Consider the following 22,020-nt stretch of genomic DNA (forward strand, 5'->3'; position numbering starts at 1 on the left):
AAAACCAAGGTTCCTTGTACCTTCTAATCTTTTGATCCTAAAAGGAACATACAAATGCTGTACTCTCAAAATTTCACCTTTGAAGGTCCTCCACTTACCTCGTATATCCTTGCCTGAGTCCACACATTCTAGATCCTTTTTCATTTCCTCAAAATTATGGCCTATCTCCAATTTAGACTCTCAACCCGAGGCCCAGACCTATCCTTCTCCATAATTAACTTGAAACTAATAGTATTATGATCATGGTACCCAAAGCGTTCCCCTACACATACTTTTGTTATCTGTCCTGTCTCATTCCCTAAGAGGAGATTCAGTATTGCACTCTCTCTAGTTGGTACTTCTACATATTGATTTAGAAAACTTTCCTGAACATATTTGACAAACTCCAAGCCATCCAGCCCTTTTTCAGTGTGAAAGTTAAAATCCCCTACTATCGCAACATTGTATTTCCTGCAGTGTCTGCTATCTCTATACAGATTTGATCCTCCAATTCTCATTGACTATTGGGCTGTCGAAAGTACAATCCCATGAGTGTGATCATTACCTTTCTCGTTCCTCAGCTCCACCCATATATCCTTAGGAGGCAAGCCCCCTGGTCTGTCCTGCCTGAACACAGCTGTGTATTTTCCCTGATGAGCAATGCCACTCTTCCCTCTTTCATTCCCCCTGGGTTCTATCGCGTCCAAAGCAACATAAGTAGGTCCTGTCCCTCCTGCAACAAATTTCACTCATGGCCACAATGTCATAATTCCATATGCCAATCCATGCACTAAGCTCATCTGCCTTTCCTACAAAACTCATTGCATTGAAATAGATGCATCTGAGAACATTTCAACCCTGTTCAACCCATTGACTTCTAATGGTGCATGCAATTTTAACATCATCTTTTCTCTCCTCCACTACTCTATCTGCTCTAGCACTTTGGTTTCCTTCCCCTGCAAAGCTAGTTGAAACCCACTGGAACAGCACTAGCAAACCTTCCAGCAAGGATATTAGTCCCCTTCCAGTTCATATACAAACCATCCCGTCAGAACAGGTCCAGTCTTCCCTTGAAGAGAGCGCAGTGATCCAGAAACCTGAAGCCCTCCCTCTTACACCATGTCTTTAGCCATGTGTAAAGCTGCATTATCCTCCTATTTCTAACCTCACTAGCACATGGCACAGGTAGCAATCCCGAGATCACTAACCTGTAGGTCCTGTCATTCAACCTAGCGCCCAACTCCCTGAACTCTCCTTGCAGGTCCTCCTCACTTTTCCTACCCATGTCATTGGTCCCTACGTGGACCATGACATCTGGCTAATCACTTCCCTCTTGAAAATGCCGTGAACTCTATCTGAGATTATCTTGGATCCTGGCACCAGGGAGGCAATGTACCATTCAGGATACTTTATCCCTTCCTCAGACCTCTTATTTGACCCTCTAAGTATGGAATCCCTTATCTCTGCTTGCCTTTTCTCCTCACTCCCTTTCTTAGCTGCAGGACCAGACTCCTGTCAGAGACCTAAATGCCATGGCTTCCCCCTAGTAGGCCGTTCCCCACCAACAGTTTCCAAAATAGTATACAGGTTATAGAGGAGGATGCCACAGGGGTGCCCTGCACTGCCTGCTTGTTTCTTTTCTGTCTCCTGTCACCCATCTACCCTCCTTCTGCCTTATAGGTGTGAAGGTGTTCCTGTAACTCGTATTTATCATCCCCTCTGCCTCCCAAATGATCCGGAGTTCATCGAACTTCCAGCTCCAATTCTTTTACTCGGCTTTTCAGAAAATGCAGCTGGATGCTCTTCTTGCAGATGCTGTCAGGGATGCTGCCAGCTTCCCTGACAACCCACTAGTTGAACAAAATGTATATTATCTAAAAACCTGCCTTTAACTGTGCCTACCTGCTTAATTGTTTTTGTTCTTTGAATAGAGTGGCTTAGCACCCTTGACCAGGCCCACTCCTACAATGACTGCTCCCTCATTGAAATCCACTCATGAACTCCAGAAATGGCAAAATTCTATTTGTTTGGAAAAAGTATTGTGGATTTTCACATTTAAAAATTCCAGTTGTGTTTTGGTGTGCAAGCAATACATTTAACTCATCCAACACATCCTTGTCCTCAGAAACTGGTTAAAATTGCTGTGCCTAATCTCTATTACATTTTCTAAAATATAACTACTGTAATTTGTGCAGTATTTGATAGCATATCTGTTTTTGGCTTTGTTACAAAATATAAAATGTTTTGTCTTTTTGACCAGCCAACAGCCGGCCACTGGCATTGCATACTCCCATCCAACCACAGCTGGCAGCTACACAGTCCACCAGGCACCAGTAGCTGCTCATGCTGTGACAGCAGCCTATGCTCCTGCAGCTGCTGCAACGGCAGCCAGACCAATTCCTGCTGCAGCTGCAGCAGCTGCTGCCACAGCAGCCTATGGAGGATACCAAGCCACACATACTGCAGCAGACTATGGATATACACAACGGCAACAAGAAGCGCCTCCACCACCTCCACCAGTTACTTCGCAAAATTATCAAGTATGTGCTAGATAACTTTTTTTCATGTTTGGGCATATCATTGTAACTATTTATTACTTTTGGAGCTTATACTTATTTCCAAGCCCCAGAAGGGATTTTAAAAAGTGTTGCAAAAGCAATCATTGCAATGCTTTCTTATTGTCATGTTTTTAAATACCATGCGTTTGTGTAAATCCAAAGTGTTCATCATTGGTAGATTTGTTAAATGGGTTCAGATGTTGTACTACAAACTTGTTTGTAGGTATAGCTTTACATTTCAAAAATTTTGAGAGAAATCATTTTCTTGTAGTTGAAGTGCGACAAATAGACTCATTCTTTTTGGGACTGAACACCGACATGAATAGAAAATTTCTTGCAGAAGATTGCAATGGTTTTGAAGCAAAGGCAATTTGTTTAATATTTCTATATCTGGATTGGAGGGGATGGGGAGAAGTGTGACCATTCTTTTCCTTTATTAATCTGCAGTGTGCACATCCTCAAAAAAAAATTTCACCTGGAGAATCAGTGGATTTGGGTTGAGTCTATTTGCTTTGTATTTTTTTATTGATTTATAATGTTCTGCATTATTTTTAGTGATACTGTTCATGGAATTATGTTTGTTCTGTCATTAACTGCTTATTATGTTTTACTATCTAGTTTTTTTGAAATTTTATGCACGGTAACGTTGACTGAAATTGATTTGGATTTATTATTTCTGACGAAACTTTCTCGTAAAAGCCTGTGTTTGAGTTTATACTTGATCTGGAACATAATTTAAAGTTCCAATTGAACCATTCCATTTCAGGACACTTACACATATGTGCGCTCCACAGCACCAGCAATAGCCTATGATAACAAACAATATTATCAACAGCCTGGTGCTACAGCTCAGCCACAGCCAACTGCTGCAGAAGCATACTATCAAGCTGGTGAGTCTAGAACTTTGAAGAAGTTCATTATGAAAGTGAACTTTCCTTGTCACATGTAGAGTCTGCTGTAACTTCTTCACAACAGCATAGTTAGAGTGCCTTAACCATGTTTCCTGGAAAAGGAAAGAGTAATCAAATGCTTGATTTTTCAATAGATGTGAATACTGTCTTTTTTTTTCTTTTTTCCAGCTTCAATTACACTATCTTCTCCCACTCCAAATTAAGACTTGGCACTTGTGTGATTGTTGTTTACTGCAAATTATGGTGCACAGGCTCGTTTATGCGAGTTTAGGTGACACTTCTGCTGCCTTCAGCTGGGTGAGCAGAAGAGCCCATTTTCTAATGCATAATAAGATAACTTGAGGGATAAATGTGAATTTAAGTTGACGTATTAGAGCAGAATTTTAAAGCATTAGGTCCTTTGAGCTGTGTGTGCTGTACTACTTTTAAATAGGTGGGCTGTAGATTAGTTTTTGTGTGTACTAATAACTGGAGGAAATATTGACCAAAAAAAGATCTTGTATCAGTTCCCAAGAGTTACCATTTTGTTTCAGCTGCAAAGGCAGGATATAGCCAAGCTGCCACACAATATACACAAGCTCAACAGACTCGACAGGTGACAGCAATCAAACCAGCGACACCAAACCCAACTACCACCTTTACTGTTTATCCTGTATCCACAACTGTGCAACCAGCAGCTGCCACTGTGGTTCCATCCTACACTCAAAGTGGTACATATAGCTCGACTGCTGTGACATATACTGGTAAGAATTAAAGTGTATTTTTTGATGGATTTAGAAATTTAAAATGAACTACAAAATAGACAAACAAAATTATGGGTGACTATGTTCCATCATACTCAAGAGAAATAAGAACCTAATTTTCTATGGGTAGGAAGTAAGTAGATTGATTCAAAGTAAATTAGAATATGAGAATATAAATGCAAAAGCCTGATAATGAATAATAGGAAGAAATTAGCAAAAATAAACTAGAAAAACTGTAGGAGGCAGTAAGGGAATTAGCAATGTTTATAATGCAGATTAAAAGATGGAAGAATGTAAATTTTTGGGAAAATTTTTTTTTTAAAGGTTGAAAATATTAGGAGGGTCAGACAGACAACATCTATAGAATGAGAAACTTAATATTTACGATGTAGACAACATCTATAGAATGAGAAACTTAATATTTGCGATATAGACAACATCTATAGAATGAGAAACTTAATATTTACGATGTAGTCAACAGCTATAGAATGAGAAACTTAATATTTACGATGTAGTCAACAGCTATAGAATGAGAAACTTAATATTTATGATGTAGTCAACAGCTATAGAATGAGAAACTTAATATTTACGATGTAGACAACATCTATAGAATGAGAAACTTAATATTTACAATGTAGACAACATCTATAGAATGAGAAACTTAATATTTACGATGTAGACAACATCTATAGAATGAGAAACTTAATATTTACGATGTAGACAGCAGCTATAGAATGAGAAACTTAATATTTACGATGTAGACAGCATGTATAGAATGAGAAACTTAATATTTACGATGTAGACAACAGCTATAGAATGAGAAACTTAATATTTACGATGTAGACAACAGCTATAGAATGAGAAACTTAATATTTACGATGTAGACAGCGTTTATAGAATGAGAAACTTAATATTTACGATGTAGACAACATCTATAGAATGAGAAACTTAATATTTACGATGTAGACAGCAGCTATAGAATGTGAAACTTAATATTTATGATGTAGACAACAGCTATAGAATGAGAAACTTAATATTTACGATGTAGTCAACAGCTATAGAATGAGAAACTTAATATTTACGATGTAGACAGCATGTATAGAATGAGAAACTTAATATTTACGATGTAGACAACATCTATAGAATGAGAAACTTAATATTTACGATGCAGACAGCATGTATAGAATGAGAAACTTAATATTTACGATGTAGACAACAGGTATAGAATGAGAAACTTAATATTTACGATGTAGACAACAGGTATAGAATGAGAAACTTAATATTTACGATGTAGACAACAGGTATAGAATGAGAAACTTAATATTTACGATGTAGACAACAGGTATAGAATGAGAAACTTAATATTTACGATGTAGACAACAGGTATAGAATGAGAAACTTAATATTTACGATGTAGACAGCATGTATAGAATGAGAAACTTAATATTTACGATGTAGACAACATGTATAGAATGAGAAACTTAATATTTACGATGTAGACAACATGTATGGAATGAGAAACTTAATATTTACGATGTAGACAACATGTATAGAATGAGAAACTTAATATTTACGATGTAGACAGCAGCTATAGAATGTGAAACTTAATATTTACGATGTAGACAGCAGCTATAGAATGTGAAACTTAATATTTACGATGTAGACAGCAGCTATAGAATGTGAAACTTAATATTTACGATGTAGACAGCAGCTATAGAATGTGAAACTTAATATTTACGATGTAGACAGCAGCTATAGAATGAGAAACTTAATATTTACGATGTAGACAGCATGTATAGAATGAGAAACTTAATATTTACGATGTAGACAGCATGTATAGAATGAGAAACTTAATATTTACGATGTAGACAGCATGTATAGAATGAGAAACTTAATATTTACGATGTAGACAGCAGCTATAGAATGAGAAACTTAATATTTACGATGTAGACAGCAGCTATAGAATGAGAAACTTAATATTAACGATGTTGACAACATCTATAGAATGAGAAACTTAATATTTACGATGTAGACAACAGCTATAGAATGAGAAACTTAATATTTACGATGTAGACAACATCTATAGAATGAGAAACTTAATATTTACGCTGTAGACAACAGCTATAGAATGAGAAACTTAATATTTACGATGTAGACATCTATAGAATGAGAAACTTAATATTTACGATGTAGACAACATCTATAGAATGAGAAACTTAATATTTACGATGTAGACAACATCTATAGAATGAGAAACTTAATATTTACGATGTAGACAACATCTATAGAATGAGAAACTTAATATTTACGATGTAGACAACATCTATAGAATGAGAAACTTAATATTTGCGATATAGACAACATCTATAGAATGAGAAACTTAATATTTACGATGTAGTCAACAGCTATAGAATGAGAAACTTAATATTTACGATGTAGACAACAGCTATAGAATGAGAAACTTAATATTTACAATGTAGACAACATCTATAGAATGAGACACTAATATTTACGATGTAGACAACAGCTATGGAATGAGACACTTAATATTTACGATGTAGACAACATCTATAGAATGAGACACTTAATATTTATGATGTAGACAACATCTATAGAATGAGACACTTAATATTTACGATGTAGACAACATCTATAGAATGAGAAACTTAATATTTACGATGTAGACAACATCTATAGAATGAGAAACTTAATATTTACGATGTAGACAACATCTATAGAATGAGAAACTTAATATTTACGATGTAGACAACATCTATAGAATGAGAAACTTAATATTTACGCTGTAGACAACAGCTATAGAATGAGAAACTTAATATTTACGATGTAGACATCTATAGAATGAGAAACTTAATATTTACGATGTAGACAACATCTATAGAATGAGAAACTTAATATTTACTATGTAGACAACATCTATAGAATAAGACACTTAATATTTACGATGTAGACAAAAGCTATAGAATGAGAAACTTAATTTATGATGTAGACAACAGGTATAGAATGAGAAACTTAATATTTACGATGTAGACAACAGGTATAGAATGAGAAACTTAATATTTACGATGTAGACAACAGGTATAGAATGAGAAACTTAATATTTACGATGTAGACAGCATGTATAGAATGAGAAACTTAATATTTACGATGTAGACAACATCTATAGAATAAGAAACTTAATATTTACGATGTAGACAAAAGCTATAGAATGAGAAACTTAATTTACGATGTAGACAGCAGCTATAGAATGAGAAACTTAATATTTACGATGTAGACAACAGCTATAGAATGAGAAACTTAATATTTACGATGTAGACAGCATGTATAGAATGAGAAACTTAATATTTACGATGTAGACAACATCTATAGAATGAGAAACTTAATATTTACGATGTAGACAACATCTATAGAATGAGAAACTTAATATTTACGATGTAGACAGCATGTATAGAATGAGAAACTTAATATTTACGATGTAGACAACAGCTATAGAATGAGAAACTTAATATTTACAGTGTAGACAACATCTATAGAATGAGACACTAATATTTACGATGTAGACAACAGCTATGGAATGAGACACTTAATATTTACGATGTAGACAACATCTATAGAATGAGACACTTAATATTTACGATGTAGACAACATCTATAGAATGAGACACTTAATATTTACGATGTAGACAACATCTATAGAATGAGACACTTAATATTTACGATGTAGACAACATCTATAGAATGAGAAACTTAAAATTTACGATGTAGACAACATCTATAGAATGAGAAACTTAATATTTACGATGTAGACAACATCTATAGAATGAGAAACTTAATATTTACGCTGTAGACAACAGCTATAGAATGAGAAACTTAATATTTATGATGTAGACATCTATAGAATGAGAAACTTAATATTTACGATGTAGACAACATCTATAGAATGAGAAACTTAATATTTACTATGTAGACAACATCTATAGAATAAGACACTTAATATTTACGATGTAGACAAAAGCTATAGAATGAGAAACTTAATTTACGATGTAGACAACAGGTATAGAATGAGAAACTTAATATTTACGATGTAGACAACAGGTATAGAATGAGAAACTTAATATTTACGATGTAGACAACAGGTATAGAATGAGAAACTTAATATTTACGATGTAGACAGCAGGTATAGAATGAGAAACTTAATATTTACGATGTAGACAACATCTATAGAATAAGAAACTTAATATTTACGATGTAGACAAAAGCTATAGAATGAGAAACTTAATTTACGATGTAGACAACAGCTATAGAATGAGAAACTTAATATTTACGATGTAGACAACGTATAGAATGAGAAACTTAATATTTACGATGTAGACAACGTATAGAATGAGAAACTTAATATTTACGATGTAGACAACGTATAGAATGAGAAACTTAATATTTACGATGTAGACAACATGTATAGAATAAACTTAATATTTACGATGTAGACAGCAGCTATAGAATGAGAAACTTAATATTTACGATGTAGACAACATGTATAGAATAAACTTAATATTTACGATGTAGACAGCAGCTATAGAATGAGAAACTTAATATTTACGATGTAGACAGCATGTATAGAATGAGAAACTTAATATTTACAATGTAGACAACATTTATTAATATTTACGGTGTAGGTCCCTTCATTTGAACTCTGGTCTAGGTCCTGAAAGATCATTTATTTCTCTTTTCACAAATGCTGCCTGATCTGTATTTTCAGCATTTTTAAAAATAGTCATGTGGCCTGTGCTTGTTCATGTTCATGGTGACCATTCCTTTTATAAGCATTTGGACTGCAGCCTTCTCTAACTTGGTGATTCAAATGCTCATCTCCTGTAGGTGACTTTGTAGGTGGAATATGCAAATACAATAAAATCCTTGTTAACTGCAATTCAAGTAACCAGCAGCCTGAAGCAACCAGCAAAATAAAACTGCTGAAAATTAATAGCATATTATCCCCGGGTCTTGTATGCGAAGTTGAAATTTTGGTGATAGTGGTGAGTAATGCCAAAAGTGATCATTGTCACTGCATGGCTCACCATCGATCGCTGGGGGCTGATGGTGGGCTGTCGGGGTGGGGGCGGGGGGAAGCAGGGTGATGGAATCATTGTGGGGGCTGGTGGCAGGCTGTTGGGAGACCGATTCATTCCACTGTTCCCTCCCGACAGCTTGCCACCAGCCCTGATAGGTTTCACCGCCTGCTCCCTCCTGACAGCTTGCCACCAGCCCCAACAGATTTCTCTGTCTGCTTCCTCCTGACAGCATGCCACCAGCCCCGACACTGATCCCACCCCCTGCTCCCATCCAATGCCAATCCCGCTGCCTGCTTCCTCCCAACATCTTGGCACCAGCCCCCACGTGGCTCACTAGCATTGCCGCCACCTTTCGTTGCACACCAAAATACAAACGCATAGTGATATTCAAAGATGGCTATAGGTGAAAACTGCTCAAATTATACTTTGCACACAAAATAAAAGTGGTAAACCATGCTAAGGAGCATGGTAGTAGAGCAGCAGCGAGGGTTTTTGGTGCACCGCCTACAGCAAAAATGATACGAGAATGGAGAAAGCAAGAACAGCTATAGACTGCTATAAAGGGTGAACATAACCTTCATTGTACAACCCCACATTAGCCAAAACTTGAGTTTAAAAAAAACTGGGTGATCAATGAGAGAAATTCGGGGAAATGTGTTTCTATCAAAATGATAATTAATAAGACCAGGAGATTAGGAGAAGAACAACGTTTTGCAGGAAGGTTGGTGTTGCCGGGTCATGAAAAGGAATGGTTCATCAATGTGTACAAAAACATCTATTGCACAGAAAATGCCAGCAAATTATGAAGACAAAATATTAGAATTTCATAAATTTGTAATAAATGCATGAAAAATACAGTAACTTGTTTGAACTGGGCTAAATAGGGAACATGGTTGAAGTTCTAATAACATGAGAGATTTTTTCTTAATATTTTCTGCTAAAATAGGGTCTCGAAAAGGTCATATGCCCATGAGTCTTGTGTGCCATCAAATATGGCAGGTAAAAAATGAAAGTTTAAAATTGGCACCCCCTAGTGGTCAGTTTACAATTCACATATCACGCAATCTCGAGCACTGGCAATTTCATTTATCCGGCATCTGCCAATCCTCATAGGTGCCAGATACCAGAGGTTTTACTGTTGTGTAATTTTGAGTCGTAAGATTTGGAGATTAAAGAAATGAATACTTTTAAGTTAATAGGACTAAAAGCTAATCAATACACCAAACTTGTGTCAGTGCAGTTGCTGTAAATTTAGTGGGGTAAATTGATGTTTGTTCTTGAATTCCTTTGGATTAGAATGATTATTGTAGATTGGGAATGAAAATAGCCTGCATTTTAAGAAAGATAGGGAAGAGAAAATTGATAACCACCAGGCAGTTATCCTGATGTTGGTGGTCAGCTGAATTATGGCATTTTAGACATCTGATGTCCCAGCTTCAGGGGCTCCCTGAGTCGTGAATAACTTGCAGTAATCAAGACTATACTGAAATTCTCCAATTAGTATTTGAAGGATTTTGTAAGCCAGTAATGTTTCATGGTGTTGATTTATGACTGAATACAATACATATTCCATTAGTTTACTTATGGATAGTGTAAGGGTGATTATTCGAGCATTGGATCATTGTTATAGCAAATTAATGTAAAGTGATGCAATCTGGATTACTATAGAAAATGGATAGACCTCTGGATTGAAACCCCTTGCATAACCTTGGGGTGCTTGTTATTGGAGAAGCATTAAAATTTTGTAGAATCAGTGTGGGTTTGAAACATCAATTAGATTTTGAAAAATCTGTTCATACAAGTTTTTCATCAGGATGTAATTACAAGGAGAAACAAGTGTTAGAGATTTGAATCCTAAAAAAATGATTTGTTCTTCATCAAATTGGGTGCACTATTGAGGATTCATGAACATGCAAAAACACTTGGTAAAGCAATACTGAGGTTGGACAGATTGCAGTTAGCTTGGTACAGTAATTTGTATGGTGATTCTAAGCTGTTTATCTGTAAATTATTTTAATGAAACTGGATCTAATCTGCGAGATTCGATGATGGGGTGGGAATTAAATTAAGAGGGTATGTTGCCTTCAGGTAAGAGTTGATTCAAATATTGAAGATGAAATGTCACATAGAAAAAGGTACAACTCCGATTATCCAAAATGGTCGGGACTGGGCCCATTTTGGATAAACTTTTTTTTCAGAGAACTGGTCATTTTTAAAAAAAATCAGCCTCATAGCAACAGCAGAAGTGTTTATACAGCAACAAGGTAATGCTTTTAAATCATTAAAATAAAGTTTAATTCTTTCAAAAAAAAATGCTGGCCTCCACTAATTACCGATACCTCCCCACCGAGGCCCCACTTGTGCCAGAAGCCTGAGGATCCTGCTCCTGCCCAGGAGCTTGAGGTATGCTGGTGCCGGGGGCTCAAGGTCTACTACTGCCGCTGCCTGGAGCCCGGCTCTGAAAAAGTTTCGGATAAATGAGGATTTCAGGTAACCTTGCTTATCCAAAAAAATTTTTTAATTTTGGAGAATCTGATTTTGGATAATTGGGAGTTGTACTGTAGTTTTAAATGCAGAATCAAAACACTTTTTCAAGTGATGGATTGTGAAGTTCTTGTACATAAATTGAGAGATAGAATGCAGATTCAGCAAGTAAATAGGATGTTAATCAACTGATTATGGGCCATAAGCCAGAAATAATAATGGTTTAATCCTGGCTTTCTGACATGGTGCTTAATTTCAGATTTTGGCATCTGTGGTATTTTTGCTTTTTTTTATGCACCTTACCCTTAAACAAAAGGGGGCATAATTTAAAAATTTAACTAGAGTTGGATGTCGGTGCAAGCAAACTGGCCTACTGTTCAATTTTTGTCTCTTTTGCATAAGGAAGGGTGTAGAGTAGAATCCCTATTATCTGGCACCTACTGGGATTGCGAATACCGGTTATGTGAATTTTTGGTTGACTGAGACTCGCTTCCAATCCTAACAAATACACCATTGAAAAGACAAGACGATGAAAAATGTAGTAATTGGAAAACAAAGGAGTATCGTTGTTTTTAATTATGCAAAGTTCACTTTAATCAGGTAATTCCCATAAGTTACAAAATTTAAATTGGAGCCCCGGTCACTGGTGCTGTAACAGTATTGTGCTACTCTAACTGTGCTGCCGTTGTAATTCACTGCCCCTCCAAAGTTCACAAATAAAGCCTCACTAATGTACATAACGCTGATCAAGATAGACTCTTGCTAGGTAGGTATCGGGAAGTCTCAACACCTCTGCCGTCTTTCCCCTCCCCCTCCATATCCTATCCCCCATCCTGCTGGCTCCAACTCGAGTGTCCAGGTCAGGCCCTCGGCACACCTTCCTCGTGCAGATAACCTGGGTTACCTTCACGCAAATGGCATCGATGAAGTAATGCGTGCACATGGTTGGGGGGCGGGGGGGCATGGATAGTTCAGCAGGGCATACGAGTGTGTGTCCAACCAATTCTCAGTGATCCCCTACAGCAGGGGTGTCAAACTCAAATTCTCGGAGGGCCAAAATTAAAACCTTGGACAAAGTCGAGGGCCGAATTAAATATTTATTGAAAATTTTCAACAACATCTGCATGTTTTCTCTTCTTTCAACATATGTAATGTTAAACTTTTTCTTATTAAAATAAATGTTTAATAATAGTTTTGGATAAACTCTTTCCAGAAGCATTAACAAATGAGAAATAAAATATTCAATAAATAATGTTTCTCTATAGAGGATTTGTCAAATGTTGCTAGTGTGCTGTCGAATAGTAAAATCTGAGGGCTATTGAGAATGTGGGAGAATAACATGATTCCTGAAACAATCAAATGGGTGACTGATTGTGGGCATGAACTCTAGCAGGGTTATTTGCCATGCCCTTTTTCCACTGGTACAGATATCCTTTGATTTACACACTTTTCAAGTTTTATGCCTAATGAGCTTGTATCCAGGTGCAGGACCATTTTTAACCAGGAATATATTTATCACTGTGACATGAAACTATTGGAAGATCGTTTTATCCTGAGATTAAAGTTCATAATCCTTACTCAGGCCTGTGTGCGGGAGGGCGGGGTTTGCGGGCGATCGGGTTGGACAACGACAATGCGGGGGCATCGGCTCTCGCTGCAGGGCGGCATCTCGGCGGATCAGCGGCCCCGTCACCGTGAGTCGCGGGTCGGCCTGCGGCAGGGAGGGGGAGTGGGTAACGGTCCTGGCGAGGTCAGGCCCCCCCTGAGTTTCTGCCGGACCCCCCCCTTGACCTGCTGAGTTTCTCCCAGACCCCCCTTGACCTGCTGAGTTTCTGCCGGACCCCCCTTGACCTGCTGAGTTTCTCCCGGACCTCCCTTGACTTGAGTTTCTCCCGGACCCCCTCCCCTTGACCTGAGTTTCTCCCGGACCCCCTCCCCTTGACCTGAGTTTCTCCCGGACCCCCTCCCCTTGACCTGAGTTTCTCCCGGACCCCCTCCCCTTGACCTGAGTTTCTCCCGGACCCCTCCCCCTTGACCTTCTGAGTTTCTCTCGGACCCCCCTTTGACCTGCTGAGTTTCTCCCGGACCTCCCTTAACCTGCTGAATTTCTCCCAGACCCCCTCCCTTTGACCTTCTGAGTTTCTCCCGGACCCCTCCCCCTTGACCTGCTGAGTTTCTCTCAGACCCCCCTTTGACCTGCTAGTTTCTCCCGGATCCCCCTTTGACCTGCTGAGTTTCTCCCGGATCCCCCTTTGACCTGCTGAGTTTCTCCCGGACCCCCTTTGACCTGCTGAGTTTCTCCCGGACCCCCTTTGACCTGCTGAGTTTCTCCCTTCTGGTGTTTTTACGAGAACCACAGACTTTCGCTCATACGTTGTTAAGGGGGATCAAGGCCCAAACATTGTCAGGTACCTCTCTGCTGGATAAAGGATACGATTTAACCCGCTGAGTTTCTCCAGTGTTGGGTTTTCATGAGGTAGAGTCAAAGGGCCGAAGGGCCTGTTTCTGATCTGTAATGTTCTACGGACCCTGCTCTTCTTTCTGTGCCGGTGTCCCAGGACCTTTCCAGGGCAGTCTCTGCGCTCAGGACCGCACTGGGATCCCGGTCAGCGGTGGAGGAACAGGTGAGCGCGGCTAATCCCAATCCAGCCCACGCCACTCCCGAGATTGGTGGGGGGTTCCATCCTACCTGCCTGACCAGCCTCGCTCTCCACGTGTACTCCGGGCACCCGCCGCTGGTCCGGTGGGATGGCGACTGGCGGCCGGTGCCCCCATCGCCCGGCGGGGAGCCCCAATCTTCCCTCCGGCGTCCCGACTCCATCTGCAGCTCCAAGAAACGCTGTGCCACTGGGGTTCCGGGCGCTGGGAAGCGGCCTTGGCTTCCCCTGACACCGGCCAGGCCGCGCTGCGGTGGGGAGTGGGCGGGGGGACACGACAGCGTGTTTATAAAACCACCCACCACTACTTTTCAAGGACCAGGATTTTTCTCTCTCTCACCCTGGGACACAGCAGTTACTGTGCATGCGCTATACTGGCGCGGCGGCCAGCGAGCCACCTCTAATACATTTTTGATATGATCTTGCGGGCCAAATATAATTATATCGGCCCGCGGGCCAGTGTTTGACATGTGTGCCCTACAGGGTCCATCTGCCCGGTCTTTTTAATTTACAGTATTTATTTCCTCAATTTTTTTATAGCCTCTTGTTTGAGTTTCCAGTTGATTGAATTCCACATCATGGGAGTCTTCTATACTTAAAGGAAATATATTGAAGTTTCACTCGTTTAATCTGTAGAGATGGAGATGTTTGCAGCTTTTCTTGTTCAACTGTAAGGCCCCTTGATCCAGTTGAGCAATTAGTATCCTCCATCACAATCTGAGATTTATGACCAATGTTAACGGCTTGAAAAAAAAGTCTGGATCATCAGTTGTCCAGTGACTTCAACCATTAAGATTCATGATGTGTTTGTCGTAAATTATTTTTGAATTAATGGGCAGCTATTTATGATTTTTTTCAGTGCTAATATTTATTTTCCCCCTAATGAATGAAAAACAGATAGCTTCCCCTTAAACGGGCGGAAGAATTGAATCAGTGATTCTGGTGCTCCGTAATGTTTATCTAGCTTCAAAATGAACATCCGAGAGATGACAAGAAATCTTTATATTATTTCAAGGTTGATCACTTTTTATATATTTATAACCTTTGTTTCAAATGTAAAATATACTTGTGTTTGAACTGTGTGTGAATGAAAATTTTGTTGTGATGGGATTTTTTGATTTAAATTTTATTTTATTTTGTAGGAGCTACATATGCTGGATATGAAGCTGCAGTGTATTCGGCTGCATCGTCCTATTACCAACAGCAGCAACAACAACAGCAACAAAAGCAAGCTGTAGCTTGGGCTGGGAGTACGTTCACTAAGAAAGTTCCTTTTCAGAACAAGCAGAAACCAAAGCAGCCACCCAAGCAACCTCAGATTCATTACTGTGATGTTTGTAAGATCAGTTGTGCAGGGCCCCAGGTAAGAAAATGCTAAATTTAAAAATTGTCAATGGTTGCATTCAAATAGGTGTCTTTTCAGTTGCAGTTTACTTTCTGATTTTTTTTGCAGAACTGGCTAATACTGTGTATCTATTCATCCAGTTAATTTTCAAAACAAATTAGATTTTGTTTTCTCTGCTTCAGTTCGTAATGTTGTGCCAACCTACATAAACTTATTCTAATCCTTCCCTCCCTCACTGACCATAACTTGCCATTTTTCAAATATCTATGTGCCTATCTAATAGTAGTTTTAAATGTTCCAATTGTATCAGCCTCAACCACCATCCTGACAATGCATTCCAAGAACACACTAGCCTGTTTGTATAATAATTTTAAAAAAACCCTCTGATTTTGCCCCCTAAACTTTCCTCCGCTCACCTTAAATGGATATCCTCTGGTTTTAGAATTTGCTGCCCTGTGAAAAAGTTACTTGCAAGTGTTTAGAAATTAATTGAGGGGAAGACAACAAGGGAATTGAAGACAAATTTGGATATGATGTATTGAGAGCTGAATTTTTAGAAAAAAAACAGAAATTGGAATTAATGGGGTTTAGTGGTACCGATAGAATTTAACTGTAAAAAGATGTGATTTTGTTTTCATTTATAAAGGTAATGGGGCATTTCAGATACTTATTAAAAGAATTGTGACGTCTGCAGGTCTTGGTAAATTTTACTTCCAAGCACACTGATTTCAGGGATCTGTTAAGTAAAGAGATCAGGAAGTGTATTCTTAAAGAGTTAAAAGAAAAAGATTTTTCCCATAGTGGGAGGGACAAAAGAGCTGAATCATTAAACAAATGTCATTAGAGACGGGTATAGTGCCGGAGGATTGGTGTGTTGCGCATGTGGTTCCTTTGTTTAAAAAGGGTTCGAGGAACAAGCCTAGCAATTATAGGCCTGTAAATTATGTCTGTGGTAGGTAAATTGATGGAAGACGTTCTTAGAGAACGCTCCATATAAGTATATGGAGGGACAGGGTCTGATCAGGGACACTCAACACGGATTTGTGTGTTGAAGGTCATGTTTGACCAATCTTGTTGAATTTTTTGAAGAGGTGACTCGGAATGTTGATGAGGGTAGAGCAGTAAGGCCTTTGATAAGGTTCCGCATGGGAGGTTAATTAGGAAGGCTAAGTCCTTGGATATTAATTTGGTGATAGTCAAATGGATTCAACAGTGGCTGGAAGGAAGGTGCCAGAGAGTAGTAGTAGATAATTGTTTGTCAGGATGGAGGCCGGTGACAAGCGATTATACCTCAGGGTTCGGTATTGGGACCATTGTTGTTTGTCATATATATTAATGATCTGGAGAATGGGGCGGTAAATTGGATTAGTAAATATGCAGATGATACTAAAATAGGGTGAATTGTGGATGATGAAGAGGGTTTTCAAAGATTGCAGAGGGATTTAAATTGCTTAGAGGAGTGGGCAGAAAGATGGCAGATGGAGTTTAATGCTGATAAGTGTGAGGTGCTTCATTTTGGAAAGAATAATCAAAGCAAGACAAATGTGTGGTAAATGAGAGGGCATTGAAGAATGCAGTGGAGCAGAAAGATCCCTGAAGGAAGGAGTGCATGTGGATAGGGTGGTGAAGAAGGCCTTCAGTATGGTTGCCTATATAAATCAGTACAGAGAATATAGGAGTTGGGAAGTAATGATGAAACTGTACTAGTCATTGGTGAGGCCAAATTTAGAGTACTGTGTGCAGTTCTGGTCACCGATTTATAGGAAGGATATTAACAAGATAGAGAGAGTGCAGAGAATATTTACAAAAATGTTGCCTGGGTTTCAGCATTTGGAATACAAGGAGAGTTTGAGCAAATTAGGTCTTTATTCCTTGGAACGTAGAAGGCTGAGAGGGGATTTGATAGAAGTGTTTAAGGTAATGAGAGGGATAGATAGAGTTGATGTGGAAAAGCTTTTCCCATTGAGAGTAGGAGAGATGGATACAAGAGGTCATGGGTTGAGAGTTGACGGACAAAGGTTTAGGAGTAACATGAGGGGGAACTTCTTGAGGGGGAACTTCTTGAGGGGGAACTTCTTGAGGGGGAACTTCTTGAGGGGGAACTTCTTGAGGGGGAACTTCTTGAGGGGGAACTTCTTGAGGGGGAACTTCTTGAGGGGGAACTTCTTGAGGGGGAACTTCTTGAGGGGGAACTTCTTGAGGGGGAACTTCTTGAGGGGGAACTTCTTGAGGGGGAACTTCTTGAGGGGGAACTTCTTGAGGGGGAACTTCTTGAGGGGGAACTTCTTGAGGGGGAACTTCTTGAGGGGGAACTTCTTGAGGGGGAACTTCTTGAGGGGGAACTTCTTGAGGGGGAACTTCTTGAGGGGGAACTTCTTGAGGGGGAACTTCTTGAGGGGGAACTTCTTGAGGGGGAACTTCTTGAGGGGGAACTTCTTGAGGGGGAACTTCTTGAGGGGGAACTTCTTGAGGGGGAACTTCTTGAGGGGGAACTTCTTGAGGGGGAACTTCTTGAGGGGGAACTTCTTGAGGGGGAACTTCTTGAGGGGGAACTTCTTGAGGGGGAACTTCTTGAGGGGGAACTTCTTGAGGGGGAACTTCTTGAGGGGGAACTTCTTGAGGGGGAACTTCTTTACTCGGAGAGTGGTTACTGTGTGGAATGGGCTTCCGGGAAAGATGGTGGAGACGGTGTCAATTTCGTCATTTAAGAAAGAGTTTGATAAGTATATGGATGGGAGGGGGATGGAGGGATATGGGCGGAGTGCTGGTAAGTGGGATTAGAGGAGGGTACTTGGATCAGTGTGGACTAGAAGGGCCAAATTGGCCTGTTTCCATGCTGTAATTATATAATTCTAAATGCTCTGGGGGGGGGGGGGGGTGGATTGTAACCAACTTTTTATATATTTTTTAAATGAGAAAGGTTCATGATTTAATAATTTGTGTCGAACCAGAATTGATTAACAGTCTTGCAACCCATATTATGTGATAATGTCCTTGCCATTCAAATAGACTGCTTTGTCATTGAAGAGCGTAAAGTTATTGGGAGTTGACAAAACTACAGTTATCCAGACACTTGGAGAGCATGTCATCATGCTGTTAACTTGTACCTTGTCATTGATGGTTGCAACTTATTGGTGGACACCTAAATGTTGTTCAGATCCTCTTGCAAATAGGCTAATTTTCTCAGGAGTTGTGAATGAAATTAAATGTGCAGTTGGAAGACTCGGAAGTGGGAAAAGGTGCAAGTCATTTAGTCGCTTAATTCAGGTCTGATCAAGTCTACTCTTCATTAACCACCATTCCCTTACTGATTGGAAATTTCGGCCTGAAATGTACACGTGGAATCTGCTCTCATAGCAAAGAGTTCCAAAGAGTTAGAACTTTGAGCAAAAAAATTCTTCTTTATCTTGGTTTTAATGGGCACCTCTGCCTAGAAATCATGCGCTATGGTAGAGAGACCATCATGAGAGCAAGCATCCAGTTCCTAATGAACTTTCTGACCTTGTGATGAAAGGAAGATCATGATGAGGTAAATGAAGGTGGTTAGGTCCAGCAGCGATTTCCTGGGGCTGGACTAATTGGCCTCTAAAAGCTGCATCCATCTTTCTTTGTACAAAGTGTGATTCCAGCTAAGATGGAATTTTTATTTTGTTGCTCAAGGTCTTTAATTTTGTCAGTATTGTTTGATATAACACTGTGTCAAATGCAGCCTTTGCATCAATGTGAATCCCTCTTGTTTTACCTCTAAATTTATAGGTTGTGATGGTGTACTGCAATCCAATCAGTTCTGCCTTGTCCCATCTATAATGCACAAAAACTTGATGTGATTTGTACTCTGAGTGCAGATGGAACTTTGCTTCTATTAGAGCTTGAAGTAAAGCACGAAAGTCTGCAGACACTTAGGTTGAAGTAAAAACACAATGCTGGAAAAAAACTCAGCAGGTCAAACAGTGTCCTTAATATAGTAGATACATAACCAATGTTTTGTGCTTGAGCTCTTCGTTGAAGTATGGAAAAATGTCAGCAGGTGTCAGAACGAAAAGGTAAGGGGGAGGAGCATAGTCCTAAAGACAGATGATGAGGAAGGGAGGGTATAGCAGCAGGAAGGGGGACGAAGGAGAGGGAAAGAAGACAAAGGGAAGGGAGGGAGAATATAGAGTAGGTCAGCAAAAAAACAGAAGTTGATGTTAATGCCATCCAGATGGTGAGTGCCAGAATGGAAAATCAAGTGTTGTTCCTCCAATTGGTGGGATAGTAAATGAGGCCAAGGACAGACCTCTGAGTATAGGAGTTGGATGCAAAATTGAAATAGTTGGGCACTTGGAGGTCCCTGCCACTAATATGGACAGAGCGAAGATGCTCAGTGAAGTGATCTCCCAGTATGCACCCAGTCTCTCTGATGTAGAGAAAGCCACAAAGGGAGCACCAGATGCAGTAGATCATTCCTGTAGATACTCAAGTGAAGTGTTGCTTCACTTGAAAGGACTGTTTGGAGCCCTGAACTGTGATAAGTGTGGCGCTGTCGGTGCAAGTGTGGCACTTCCTGTGGCACAGAGGAAGGTTCTAGAGGGGTGGGCAATTGGTGGGGAAGAATGAGTACATGAGGGAGTGGTCCCTATGGAAGGCAGAGAGAGTAGGAGAGCGGCAGGTGTGTCTGGTTGTGGTACCATGCTGTAAGTTCTGGAAATTCCAAAGGAGATGTTGGATACAGAGACTGGTGGGATGGTAGGCGAGGATAAGGGGAATCCTGTGTTTGTTATGTCAAGGAGACTTTGCGGTCTACAATAACAGCTCCACCAGTGATATCAAGAGTCAGATAAAGAAGAGCTGACCACATGGACACAGAGGGGGCTACAGGTCAAGCTGAGATGCCAGGACCTGAGGCTTCTGCTCCCTACCATCCTCCTGGCCAACGAACAGTTTTTGGAGAACAAACTTGATGAACTCCAAGCCAGACTTTAACATCAGAGTGATGTGCTTTATGGAAACATGGCTAAACGTGGACATTACAGACACTACACTGCAGCACAAGGGCTACACCCTCCATTGCACTGATGGAACACTGGTGTCTGGAAAAACCATGGGAGGCAGCGTTTGTATCATTATCAATTAATTGTGGTGCACAGATGTGATGGTCATGTCCTAGTCCTGCTCCCCGACCTGGAACATCTGGCGATCATGTTTCTCCCATTCTACCTGCCCAGGGAGTTCACCGCCACCATCCTGGCTGCAGTGTACATTCCGCCCAGGCTAACATCACGCTGGCACTGGAGGGACTGAGCACTGTGGTAAACAGCCATGAGCCAGCGCATCCTGGTGTCTTCCTGATTATTGTGGGAGACTTCAATCAGGCCAACCTGAAGAAGTCTCTGCCAAAACTACCACCAACACATCATATGCGAAAACAGAGGAACCAACACACTCTACCACGACCACACTACACCAAGTCTGATCACCTGGCTCTACTTCTACTCCCGGCGTACAAGCAAAGACTGAAGACCACAGCACCAGTGGTGAAGGTGGCAAATGTGTGGTCAAGAGAAGTAGAGAAGTGTCTGCAGGACTCCTTTCATTTGGTGGACTGGAACATATTCAAGAACTCATCCATAGACTTGAATGAATATGCAACGTGTCACCGATTTCATCACAACCTGCATGGATGAATGTGTGCCAACGAGCAAATAATGGGTGTTCTCCAACTAGAAACCTTGGATGAATTAGAGAATCCGCAACCTGCTGAGGGCGAGAACAAAGGCATTTAAGGCCGGGGATCAAGATCTTTACAAGAAGTCCAGGTACGACCTGTGGAAGGCCATCTCTGAAGCAAAGTGGCAGTTCCAGAGGAAACTAGATGCAGAGACAGATGCACACCAGCTATGGCAGGGAGTGCAGGCCATTACAGCTTACAAAGTGAAGGCAAACACTATAGATGGCTGCAATGCTTCACTACTCAATGAGTTGAACGCCTTCTATGCCCGCTTTTGAGAAGAACCACCAAACAACCAGCATCCCTGAAAAGACCAAGGACCCAGTGATAACTCTGAGGGTGACATCAGAACATCATTCAAGAGGTTGAACGCTCACAAGGTGTCAGGTCCTGGTGACAAACCTGGCAGGGTACTGAAAATCACCGCCAACCAATTAGTCTGAGTGTTCAGACATTTTCAGCCTCTGTGGCAGTCAGAGGTTCCCTGTAACCAAATGTGGGCTGCCTCAACGTCTATTGCCCAGTAACATTGAGGGCAAGTCTGAT

General features: G+C 40.1%; 1 protein-coding gene across 7 annotated transcripts in view; it reads left to right on the top strand.

The window, feature by feature from the left end:
- Positions 1–22,020, top strand: part of zfr (zinc finger RNA binding protein) — a 105,266-nt gene that overhangs the window by 42,728 nt on the left and 40,518 nt on the right. For all 7 annotated transcript variants that reach the window (XM_069924174.1, XM_069924177.1, XM_069924173.1 and 4 more), the window contains 4 exons: positions 2,240–2,519; positions 3,304–3,427; positions 3,982–4,191; positions 15,565–15,785. In XM_069924174.1, coding sequence (XP_069780275.1) covers positions 2,240–2,519; positions 3,304–3,427; positions 3,982–4,191; positions 15,565–15,785 — 835 coding nt within the window. The remainder of the gene's footprint in view (positions 1–2,239; positions 2,520–3,303; positions 3,428–3,981; positions 4,192–15,564; positions 15,786–22,020) is intronic.

This window comes from Narcine bancroftii, chromosome 3 (genome assembly GCF_036971445.1).
Source record: "Narcine bancroftii isolate sNarBan1 chromosome 3, sNarBan1.hap1, whole genome shotgun sequence".
NCBI classification, from domain to species: Eukaryota; Metazoa; Chordata; class Chondrichthyes; order Torpediniformes; family Narcinidae; genus Narcine; species Narcine bancroftii.